This window comes from Triticum dicoccoides, chromosome 5B, assembly GCF_002162155.2.
Source record: "Triticum dicoccoides isolate Atlit2015 ecotype Zavitan chromosome 5B, WEW_v2.0, whole genome shotgun sequence".
NCBI lineage: Eukaryota > Viridiplantae > Streptophyta > Magnoliopsida > Poales > Poaceae > Triticum > Triticum dicoccoides.
Genome location: NC_041389.1, coordinates 281,916,336 through 281,928,749, shown reverse-complemented (window position 1 = coordinate 281,928,749; position 12,414 = coordinate 281,916,336). Strand labels below are relative to the sequence as shown.

The 12,414-nt window shown below is 44.3% G+C and overlaps 1 protein-coding gene across 1 annotated transcript in view; it reads left to right on the top strand.

Annotated features, from left to right (window-relative positions):
* The first annotated feature begins 8,850 nt into the window (after positions 1–8,850).
* Positions 8,851–12,414, top strand: part of LOC119308429 (beta-galactosidase 15-like) — a 34,080-nt gene continuing 30,516 nt past the window's right edge. Inside the window, exons 1-5 of the mRNA XM_037584556.1 lie at positions 8,851–9,147; positions 9,862–9,957; positions 10,041–10,153; positions 11,139–11,205; positions 11,409–11,501. Of these exons, the coding sequence (XP_037440453.1) occupies positions 8,893–9,147; positions 9,862–9,957; positions 10,041–10,153; positions 11,139–11,205; positions 11,409–11,501 (624 nt within the window). The 5' untranslated portion in view covers positions 8,851–8,892. The remainder of the gene's footprint in view (positions 9,148–9,861; positions 9,958–10,040; positions 10,154–11,138; positions 11,206–11,408; positions 11,502–12,414) is intronic.

Below are 12,414 nucleotides of genomic sequence, written 5' to 3'. Positions count from 1 at the left end.
TCCTGTGCCTAGCCTCCATGTAGCCACAGTCTTGAATTCAGGGAGCAGCTTGAAGATACTTTTCCACCAGAATGAACCTACATTCCTGTTGGTAATCACTCCATCTGGGTAGTAAGAATCCCAAATAAGGTGTACCCAAGGAAGATTCTCTTTATGTAGGAACTTATGCAGATGTTTCATGAGAAGGCATTTGTTATGGATGTCAATGTTGAGAACTCCCAATCCTCCTTGATCTTTGGGCAAGCAAACTTTATCCCAGGCAATGAGTGCAGGGCCTCTACCTTCCAATCCATATTTCCTCCAGAAGCAGTGCTTTAAAGCTTTGTTGATTTGCTCAGATATGCCTTTAGGTAGATCAAGGGTACACATGAAGAAAATAGGCAGATGCATGAAGACAGATTTGATGAGTGTAAGCTTGTCCCCATAAGATAGGAGTGTTGAGCAACCTGACAGTCTGCTGTCAATCCTCTTGATGACAGGTGAGAAATCTTCCATCTTAGGCTTGTAAAGTGACAAAGGTAATCCAAGATAAGTGAAGGGAAGGAACCTATAGAGCAACCCAATCTGGCAGCTAAAGCTTGAATAACCTCATTCTCAGTGTTGATAGGCACCATGGCTGATTTATCAAAGTTAACTCTGAGCCCTGTAAAGACTGTAAAATGGAGAATGAGGTTCTTAAGTTGTTCCATTTGCAATGCAGAAGCTGGCATAATTAGAACTGTGTCATCAGCATATTGAATGACAGGGAAATCAGGACAATGGTGCTGTTCAAGTGGTCTTGATATCAAATTGTTATGCATGGCCTCATTCAGACTAGATTGCAGGAGATCTACAGCAACCACAAAGAGTAACGGAGAGAGAGGATCTCCCTGCCTTACTCCTCTATTGCATAGAAACTGTTTGCTAGGGACCCCATTTAATAAAACAACAGAGTATCCAGATGAAAATAGCATATCAATCCACATAAGCCATCTACTGCCAAATCCTCTTGCAATGGGAACATCTCTAATGGACTGATGTTCAATGAGATCAAAGGCCTTCTCAAAATCCAGTTTAAAAACAATAATCTCCTTGCCAGACATTTTGCATTGATGAATGAATTCATAAGACCAGACAAGACAATCTTGGATGGACCTAGCCTTTAAGAATCCATATTGATTAGTGTGCACTAGTTTCAGAATGACCTCTTGGAGTCTATTTGCCTTAAGCTTAGCGATGATCTTTATTGAGCAGTTGAGCAATGAGATTGGCCTAAAATCATTGGGTGTGGCTGGAGCATCTTTCTTAGGAATGAGAGTAATAAAAGAGGAGTTGATGCTCTGCAAGCTGATCCTTCCATGATAGAAGTCCTCAATTAAAGCATAGAAGTCAGGTGCCAGAATATCCCAACAATGCTTGATGAAATTTGTGTTGAAGCCATCTGGTCCTGGAGCCTTATCATTAGGCAGATTTTTGACAACAGAATCAATTTCCTCCTGTGGAAAAGGGATTTCCAACATAGATAAATCCACATCTCTATGTAGTAAAGAGCCCAAATTTAGAGGGTTGAAGGTGGACACAAATGTATTTAATCTCTTTTTGAAAGCATTGAAGAGAATATTGGCTTTGGCATTGTGTTCTCTGTGAGTATTACCCAATTCATCCTGTAAGCTGGCAATGTGATTAACCCTGTACTTGATGGTGGCTTTGGCCTGGAAATATTTTGAATTAGCCTCTCCAAACTTGACCCATCTAATTGTGGCTCTCTACTGCCAATAAATCTTTTATCTCTCCAAAAGTGTGTGAAGATGCTGCTTAAGAAATTCTCTTCCATTCCATTCTTGCAAAGTGAGAGTTCCATAATCTTCAATTGTATCTAGAAACAGAATTACCTCATTAGTGGATTTGATAGAGATACTGAGTTGAGAAATTGACTTGGCCCAGATTTTGAGAGATGTCCTTAGTCTTTTGAATTTGGCAGTAATTCTCTTTGCATTGTCTTGGATATGGATGGCCTGCTCCCAATTTTGCCTTACAATATCTTTGAAACCCTCAATTTGCAGCCAATAATTTTCAAACCTGAGGATTTTAGACTTGGGAATATGAGTTCCAATTTGCACCTGACATGGTATGTGATCTGAGACAGGCTTTGATAGAGGAAGAACCAGAGTATTAGGAAAGTGAGATGTCCAGGATTCAGAAGTGAACACCCAGTCTAATTTTTCCAGCAAAGGTGCTTGCTGCATGTTGCTCCAGGTAAAACTCCTCCCTTTTAGTGGGATTTCAACCAGTGCCAGGCTATTGATGGCATCATTGAATTTTAACATATCTGAGAAGTTACCCCCAGCCCTGCTTCTATTGTGTGGGTACCTAATATAGTTGAAATCACCCAAAATCATCCACTTTGTCTCATCAGGCTTTTGGATGTTGCTGAACCAATTGAGAAATTCTTCACTGACTGCACCTTGGCAAGGGCCATAAATATTGGTGAGAATCCAGGACTCACCAGAGAGCTTAGATGTAAACCTGATTGAGAGAGAAAATTCATTTTGAAACAAAGTTTCCCTCTCAAAAATGCTGCCATTCCAGGCAATGAGAAGACCACCAGAAGCACCCATAGAGGGTAGAAAATCAAAACAATTGATCCTGTTGGGGCAGAAGTTTTTGATGTATCTAAAGTCAAAGTGCTCTTTCTTTGTTTCTTGCAGGCAAACTATATCTGCATTAGCCTCAGCAATCTTGTTTCGAAGTGAAAGCCATTTGTTACTGTCATTAATACCTCTGATATTCCAATTGAGAATATTCCAGTCTCGATTCATGTTCAAATAAAGTGTGGACTGCAACTAGTACTGTTTCTCTCAAGGAACCTTGTAAGGAACACCAAGCATGCAAGATAACAAGCAATCTTTCAACATAACAGAACAAGATACCATAGCTTTGCACAATACACCAGGTCCATTCAGCACATAGATAAATAATAATGCAACTGTCTCTCATTTCAGAATTCAGAGTCATTACAAAAGCATAGTCTCTCATAAGCAGCATTAAAAGTCCATTCCAAAAGTGCAACATATCCCCAGATCTAAAACTTCTTGATGCTAACATGTTTTCTTCAGAAAGCTAGCTTAAGGCTTGAAAACAGCCTTCTTGGAGGTTCCTTTGGCAGCAACCTTAGCCTCCTTCTTCTTCTTGGGCTGGTGCAACATCTCCTCAGAACAGTCCTTTGCAGCAGCCTTGCAAAAGGAAACAGCCAGGTTCTTTACTATCTTAGTGGTAATGGCAGGAGGATCAGTAGAATAGGGAAAGCATTATCTGAGCATGACTTCCTCCTGAAACCATTGTTTAAAGCTTTCAGTCTGAAGCTCCTTCTTACCTCAGTTTCCACCGTAGGAGCTTTATCCTTCCTCTTCCTTTGTGTGTGAGCAAGAGAGGTACTGGCAGGTGGCAGAGGAGGGGTGCTGCTCCTGTGCAGAGCCTGGGGAGTAGAAGCAACATTAGAAGAAACTTCTGGCTCCTCAACTAAATTCTTACAACAAAGAATCTGCTCACTTTGACACTTTTCAGGAATTACAAATGGTAGAGTTTGATTACTGACAGAACCTTCAATGATATAAGTCCATAATTGAGATGCAAGTAAAGATTTTGCCCAGTCAAAGTTATCCACAGACATTAAGGCAAAAATGATGAATTTACACCACTCAATAGGTACCTGAGTAACTTTATCTGTTGAGTCCATAGGAGCAAAGCGAGCCTTCCAAAGCTCCAACCCTTCTTTGGAGAGGAACTCCTCATCCTGACCCGAGGATGCAGATGACAGTAACTGAATGTCCTTGCCAGCAAAGCTTGCATTGAAAATAGGGTAAGGGAATCCAGGAGGGGCCTCTAAACTGTTACCTGCTGAGGAACTGGAAATCTCTACATTTTGATTGATTTCTGCATTTGGATTGTGAGGAACAAGCTGCTTAGGATCAGCATCATCCATATTGGCCAAAGGGACTCGAGCCATAGTGCTGGGTTCCATGCCTGGTATCTGTGTTGGAGTAGCAGGTTTGGGAGCAGCGTCAGCCAAATCTTCAGTGGTCACAGGTGCAACTGCAACTTCAGCTGCAACAGTAGGAGGGGCAGCAGCAGAAGCCCCAATCTCATCTGCAGCATAATTGGTGGCAGCAGCAACATCTATTGGCAGCAGCATATGTTGCAAGAGTGGCTCTAGAACTGGCATGTCTCTTGGAGGCAGAGGAAGATTGTCATCAGCAAGCAGATAAATTTGAGGAATTGCAAAGTCCTCCAGGGGTAGCTGTTCAATGGGTTGATTAAGATCCAAAGCTATATGTGCCACAGGTATAACTGGTTGGACTTCGGGTAGAACAAGGGGTGCCAGAAGCTCATCCAAATCTGGAATGCCTGGTGCACCAATAGCAGACTCAGCAGAACTGACATTTGCACTTGGCAGACCCAAGGAAAGAGTGAGACCACTGTGATCATCTTCAGGCTGCACAACCTGAACTTCAAGAGGCCCCATTAAGTCATCTAGAGCCAGAAACTCACCAGCTTGAATTTTCACATCAACAGGAAGATGTTGTTGTGGCATAGCCCAATGACCCCAGCCTTCATCTTCATCATTGTGAGCTGGAACTTCCTCAATTACAGGTAGAATCTGTTGCTCAGGTTGCAGGAGGTGAAAGGCAACAGCCCAACCATAAGATTGTTCTGATTGGGATGGTGGAACTGTTGTGGTGGCCTTGGGTGGGGGTTGCCATCTGTAGGAACTGGGTCTTCATCAAGTGGTGGAACTCCAATAGGGTTGTCGTCGACAATCACAACAGGGCAAGTCCAAGATTGGCCACTGAAATTCTTGGCCCCAGAGACCACAAGACTAGCCGGGACATCTTTGAGTGCATCAACTTTCACTTTCAGTGCTACCGCAACATCACTTGATTTGTATCTGTCCCACACCATCAACTGTCCGAAACTTGCAGTGGCATTAGACAGCTCATGAAAACTCCTTAAATCAGCAGGGAAACCGACAACCATGAGCCAGACATCACGATTTAGATTAAAGTTCTTCCAATTCAGCCCCTCATTGTGCCTTTGAAAGACAATATGAATGTCACCATACGCATGCGTCCCTCTATTAACTAGAAAATCTCTGTCAGCCGCACTGCGAACCCTCACAAAAGCTTGTCCAAAGGGACACTTCGTCACCTCCAAGACCCCAATGCGCTTGGATTGCAGAAACTCAAGGAGGATCTCACGGACGTTAAGAAAACTTACTTCTCCTTGGGGCATGGGGATGATTGTTGCAATGGCAAGATCTTCATTGGCTGGCACAAGGTTGCCATGGAGCATGCGATGGCACGCCGGCCTTCCTTCCACCTCAATCGCATGGAAACCCTCAGGGAGGAATGGCGTAGGGTCGAAGGGGAACGACGCCATTGCCAGCGAGAGCAGAGTCGCCACGTCCGCCGAAACCCTCGAAGAGCGAGCTGGTTGCTGTAAAGAAGGAGGAGAGTGGTGGGAATGCGAGTGGGCACCGGCGGTAATGGCTTGATTTGACTGAACAGGGAGGATGATGCCCTCTCTGACAGGTAGGGTTAAATGCGTCGATTGACGCGAGTCACGGTCAGTAGCCAAATGTGGCTGCTGTAGTAGAGGCGGTTGAATGCGAGGCGTCGGCTCGGAATTCGCACCTCCAAATCTGCAATTCTCTTTGATATGGCCCAGGCAACGGCATCCTCTACAGCGGATTTTATTCTTGCAACCGGGTCGAAGGTGGTCCACATCAAGGCAGCGAATACAGAAAAGAGTGCTGGGCTCCCTAGCAGCATGGGCCGGCCCAGAATTTTGAAAACCCGTGGATCCCGCCCCTCCGATCGCCACATTATTGGGCGCAGTTAATACCTGGTGTGATGGTGCCACTGATTGAGCCAGGCGCTGGGAAACTGAAAGGGATCGATTAGCACCGGATCTGATCGGCGATCCAGGCGGAGATCTGACCGGAGATCCAACCGGAGAACGAATGGTGGAATTATTTCCATTAAAGATTCTTGGGGTTTGAACAGCTTCGGAATAAGACCGACGATCACCAGAACGATTGACCACAGTCCATTCCTGGTCAAGTTCTTGCTGGTACAGCCTGAACTCTTTGCGGGAATCTGGTCCACCATTGCCCCAAAGGAAAACCCCCAAACTAAAGAGATCATTGACGCAATTTCCCCCTTTGATGATGGCAAAACCCACACTTTTTTGAGGAAGCGCTGAATTTGAACGACCAATTTTGAAAGTACGAAACTTTGAAACGAGAAGCATGACCCCCAAAGCAAGATTGGAGCATGAGACTGATCGAATCAGAGTTGATACGAAGTTTAGAACGAGTCGCCTGTGCCACCAGGAAGAATTCCTTGAGTTTTCCCCCGTCGAAATGATTGATTGGAACCCCAAATTGCTTCCAGATGTAGGCTTCAAAGGCCAAACCTTGCTCAAACTTAAGGTCAGAGAGAGCCATCACGGAGATGGAGATCGGACTTGAGCGAGTGACGATGAGGCAGAGAATTGATGTGGGCACCGGGGCCGGAGTGACCACTGGTGGAGGCTAGGTGGTGGCCGCCGGGGCCGGAGTGGCCACCGGCGCGGCTAAGAGGCGCAGCTAGGAGGCGTAGGCGGAGGCGGAGGCGGAGTTGTCTCATAAGTTGCAACATAAAAAAAGTTTGGTGTTGGTCATACTACAGTTTACTTAATAGACATATGCTTGCAATTAGATTTATGAATCAAGGTTCAAAAACAGATTACCTGCATCATAAGAGTATTATTGAGAAATTCAGAGTAAATTTGCAACTCCTCGCCGACCTTGTTTTGTTTTGTTTTGTTTCCAAGATAAAGTTGTTTGCTTTTATCAATATATTGATACTTGTTACTTATAGGTTTTCACATAGTTCATGATACCACACCAGGTGATTCTTTTAGATATAAGTTTGTTTCATTTCTATAAGTAAATAGTGTTGCACTTCTTATACATTAGCAATCTCTATTGGGTAGGTGTACATAGCAGAAAATAACTTTTTATATATGAGTTTTTCTCAAGGCGTCCAGGTTAAACCAAATGCATTTTCTTTTCCAGAAGCATATCAGCTCCTAGCAATTCCGATTCTTCCTTGTAGGTGCCCTTGCCACAAGTGAGTACTCAAATGATGTCGCAATTTTTAGTGTAAACCTTTGAGGCTCAAAGTTTGCAAAACTCATCATGATTGGGTGGCTATTCGTTTTGTGTCTACATGGTACAAATGTTTGGCAATCATATTTGCATAGATGTTATATAATCCTGATCGGTAAATTTGATTTGTCTGCCAGTAGGAAAAGCAAGAGACCGGTTCAAAAGGATACGAACAATGAAAAAAGATCATGATGAATATGAGTCCGATTCCTTACTTTTGATCCTTGACAGTCATCCCGTTCTCATGGTTTTCAATACCAATGGTTAAAAGAGCCATAGGGGACAAGAATTTCTTTATTTTGCGTGAGGTTATTTTGTTCGTTCGATGTAGCTTGCGGACTGCAAATTGTCTTGGGCCTGAGATTTAGGATCTTGTTTCATGCTCTCCAAATTGCAAATTTACCGATTGATCTTGTGAAGTTTCCCGTTGTTTCTGTTTGCATCCATTGTCCTAGTCAGAGCTTCCCCTAAAACAAAATTATCCAAAATAAATTAATAAAATAAGAAAACCTCGCTTCATCCGCCGCTCGCCTCTGTTATACTCCCCCCTTTCTGGTTTATAGGGCTTAATTTGAAAATCTCTTCAACCAAGGTAGATGATGAATGGTGGAATTAATTCCGTAGTTTACAAAAGTACTAATTAATACTCTTATTTTTCTTAAAAATTTATGTATATCAATGCATTACTTACACCGCATGCATGCATGACCACTTAATGACCAAGAACTTTTACATGCATTGGTGAATTTTTTCTTCATCCTTAGAGCATCTCCAGCTGTTGGCCCCCCAAGGGCGTCTAAAATCGCCGCCTGAGGGCGAGCCGGCGCAAAAAAACGGCTTGGGGGCGAGTTGCCCCCCAGTCGCCGTCCCCAGGGCCGCCCCCAGGCGCGTCTAATTTTTCCAAAAGAAAAAACGTTCAGCGAAGTTCGGTTAAACACGGCTAAATTTCGGCAAATTTTGGCATATATTACATGTTCGCGACGCGTTTACATAACAAATATAACTAAAAAAAGAAATCAGGGGAGGGAGGGCTCGGAGGCGGCAGTGCACGGCAGAGGGAGAGGGAGAGGGCTCGGCGGTGAGGGCTGGTGTGGCCTGAGGCGAGGGAGGGCGTCGGCTTATATAGCCGCGCCCGTATGTACGCGTGGCGGGAGGGGAGGCGACGCCGCGCCGTCCCGTGAGGAATCAATGGCAAGGCTGACCGGCGGCGGCAGCGCGACAGCCTTGGCATTGATTCCCGCGGGAACCGAGGCGATGAGGGCGACGAAGCGCCCGTCTCGCTGACTCGGCGGGCCCGCGGTTGCTTCGCGTCAAAACCACTCGCCTCGGCGCCCCAGCGCGCCGGGTTCGGCCTGAGTCCGCCGACGCTGATTTCGGCCCAGGCCGGCGAAAATCGAGTTTCCGGGGACGCGACTAGGCCGTTTTTTCGGCGCCGGCGCGAAAAAAGCGTCTGGGGAAGCCGTTCTGGTGGTGCGGCTGAAGATGCTCTTACATGTAATGATTGAATACACCTTGAAATCCGAATATATGATGGTAGTAGTAGAATTGAGACTTTGTGTTTGGTTGGTGTCACCGAATGGAATGTAATGAGTCGGGTTCGTTCCCAGGGCTCATTTATAAGACGGAAAAACAAACTTTTGAGCCCTATAAGCCAGGAGTGAGTACTATCTCCGTACCCCTGTGCTTCTACTCTGCTTCTGGCCATGGCCGCCTCGCCGCCGCCCTCGCGATTTGGGCCCCCCTTGCTCCCCCTCCTCCTCCTCCTCGTCGTCGGTTACTTCACCGTCTCAGCATCAGCGGCCGGGGAGCTGAGCCAGGTGGTGGGGAGGGGGACGGAGTCGGATGGCCCCTACTTCGAGCCGTTCAACGTGAGCTACGACCATCGCGCAGTGCGCATCGGCGGGCAGCGGAGGATGCTCGTCTCAGCGGGAGTACACTACCCCCGCGCCACACCCGAGGTGAGGATCCCGTCCGCGGCTTGTGCAAGGGCAGCGTCTGGTGCCACCGGAAAAAAATGCAGCGTCTGGTGGAGTTGTTGGCATCGGGCGGAACCCCTTGTAGTTTTCCCCCTCTTATCGGAGCGAGTTTATTCCATTACCTCAATGCCGCAATATCGTAGGCCGCCCCGCCAAAGAGCTTACTCATGCCTGATCAGGCTCGAGTTGGGGCGGCGGAAATGTGGGATTTGTGTGGTTTGATCCGTGGTGGTCGGGGCTGCTGCAATTGAGCAGAGACGAACAGAATTGGTGTTTTTCCCATAATAAAAAGAAGTTAAACTAGGATAGACTGAAAACCTGAGTATTTTTTCCTCATAGCACCGTGGATAACCATGGATAGCTCCTCCATGAACTTCCTTCGAAGCTCGTTTGCGGTTAGCGAGTCAGATGGAACTGTAACTTCCCCCGCAAAAAAAAAAAAAAAAGGAACTGTAACTGACACTGGTGTGCGTGAGGGTGTCAAGAGATTTTCACACTGGCTCTTCTTGAGGCGTCCGTGTGAGACTGAGTTTCATTATCACTTTTAGTATGGACATCAGATTTTGGTAGTTTTCTTGTGCTTCAAATAGCTGGGTGCTGCATGAAATTAATTGCTGTGCATTGTTCTTTGTTTGCCCAGGAATACGGTGTTTGTATTGCTTGTAGCTCTAACTAAATTCTTGCAAATTGTGCTAGATGTGGCCTAGTATAATTGCAAAGTGCAAGGAAGGTGGTGCAGATGTAATTGAGACATATGTCTTTTGGAATGGGCATGAACCAGCCAAAGGTCAGGTAATGTAGTTGCCTACTTGTTTACTTCAGTTGTACATATTTTGTCCTTGAATATGAACTTATGCATCTTCCATTTTTCCCAGTATTACTTTGAAGACAGATTTGATCTTGTGAGATTTGTGAAGCTGGTTGCTGCTGAAGGCCTATTTTTTCTCCTTCGTATCGGCCCATATGCTTGTGCTGAATGGAATTTCGGGTCTGTTTATATCTTGACAGTGGACTTTTGAAATATCTTGATCACATCCGTACTAATTACTAGAGTTTTCAGTTGTGTTATAATTTTTTTTCTTGCTCTATTTTTGATTATTGGTATACACGGACATGTGTTTGTTGTCTTCATGCACATACGCATCATTTTACAACTAACATAATCCTTTCTAGCTTGTCTGTATAGGCTTAAGTCAATCACTATGTCTGAGAACGTTTACCTTATCTACCTCAGTAAGTAACCATTGGATGTTAAATGGGCCGAATACGCATGATTTCCATAGCATTTGGATGACACTTCACATGTCCTACATTTTAGGAGGATGACATATTTTGCCCTCCTTCATTAAAAAAGGGAAGCTGGTGAAGCTCTGGAAACGTAGAGGAAGAGGTGTTTGTGAACAAAAATGTAGTTCTACTGTCGTAAGGGAACACCACAGTTGGTGTATGTCAAGAGTTCATCAAATCAAATAATTTATTTCTACTAATATACAGTGGCACTGGAAAAGGCTAATCATCACCCACACACAAAAAGGAAATGGTTAATTATAGGAGGTGCTCTATAATTGGTATACCTCCTTATTTTTATCTCATAACTGCCACTTATCAAAGCAATCAAACTTCACTGTTGCACTCATAAATGCAGCTAATTTAAACACGTTACGAGCTACACTTATGTACTTTAGAGGCCCCAGTTATTATATTTCAGAGTTACAAATTTTCTTCTTCCTTGTGCAATTGAGCTTTTGATGGTAGATTGTCGTTTGAGTTTTCTCTCCCTCTACATTAAACATAACGTCAGTAGTTTCTGTAATAATAAACATTATCTTAGTAATTGCATGGTTACAGTTTTGCACAATTATTTTTTATTACGTTTACCCTATTTAGCAGCTCTCCTGCGTGTTTGAGAAAAAAAATACTTAGTATTATTCATGATGTTTATTAATCTATCCTTTTGTCATGCATTTGTGCAGTGGTTTCCCAGTTTGGTTACGTGATATCCCTGGCATAGAATTTCGTACTGACAATGAGCCATACAAGGTAAAAAAAAACATTTCACTGTTTGATCCATGGCTTTCTTCAGATCATAAATTTTCCATCTTATAAGAGTTTCATGCTGCATAAAGTCACATGATTCCTGCACTTATATGTGTAGAAACGATGTACAGTTACAACACTGATTTTAGTGGGAGGGGCATCCTCAAGCACTCCTTAACCACTAAGCCGTATAAATGTTTCAACAGGCTGAAATGCAGACTTTCGTGACAAAAATTGTAGACATAATGAAAGCCGAGAAGCTTTATTCTTGGCAAGGTGGTCCCATTATATTGCAGCAGGTATGAACCAATTCTTAAATTTCAGTTATTGGATATATTTTTTTGTTTGAGAGGGAGCGAGAGGGAGGGGAAGGGAAGGAGACAGAGTCCAACACTGCTTTTCTTCTCCCATCTTTCCTCGGGAAAGCATTGCAAGGAAAAGAGGAAGAGGAAGGTGGACACAAGGGCGGCAACAAGGAACAGCTTGACACCGGAGATGCACACATTGTTTTTGTCCTGCCTTTTGTACTTCCAGTAATAACTATACTCCGGCTCAGCAGCCGAGAAGCTTTATTCTCGGAAATGCTCACAAAGTGCTCACCCACTCAAGGGGTGTGGGGTCTATTTATAGAAAAAGCAGAAATCTAACCGTTGAACAGTAAAAGACAATCACCCTGGAAGTACCACATGGTATTCTTCGTAGTAGTGGACCCGTTCAAAATTTGAACTGTTAGGTAGGAAAACGAACATTCCTATATGTACCTGGAGCTTGGAGGTACTGGGCTGCCTAGTAAGCCTCTTAGGCCATGTACAAAAGAGAACCAGTTTTTCCTAGCACCGGTGCTTATTTATAGAACATAGATGATTAATTTGGCATCCTTGCTATTGAAATAAGCAATGTTACTCAAGAAAAATAATTAAGCACCTTGCATCCATGATCTTAGAAGTCCAAATACCTAGAGGTGCTGGAAACAAAAAGCTTGGAGGTACCAAACACAAAGAAGCTCATCTCAGCGTGAAGGAGAAACTTGCTCTGAAGTACTGAAGAAAAGGAGAAAAAGAGCAAGCCTTAGAATGAAATGGTGCAAAAACGACAATCTCTCAGCTCGGAGGTGTCGTATAACATTTGCTCGGGAGTATTGGACCTATACAAACTGAGAGGTGCTTGGAAGTGTTGAAAAAGGTTAGGCCCCGGGTTATCGGAGCTAAGAGA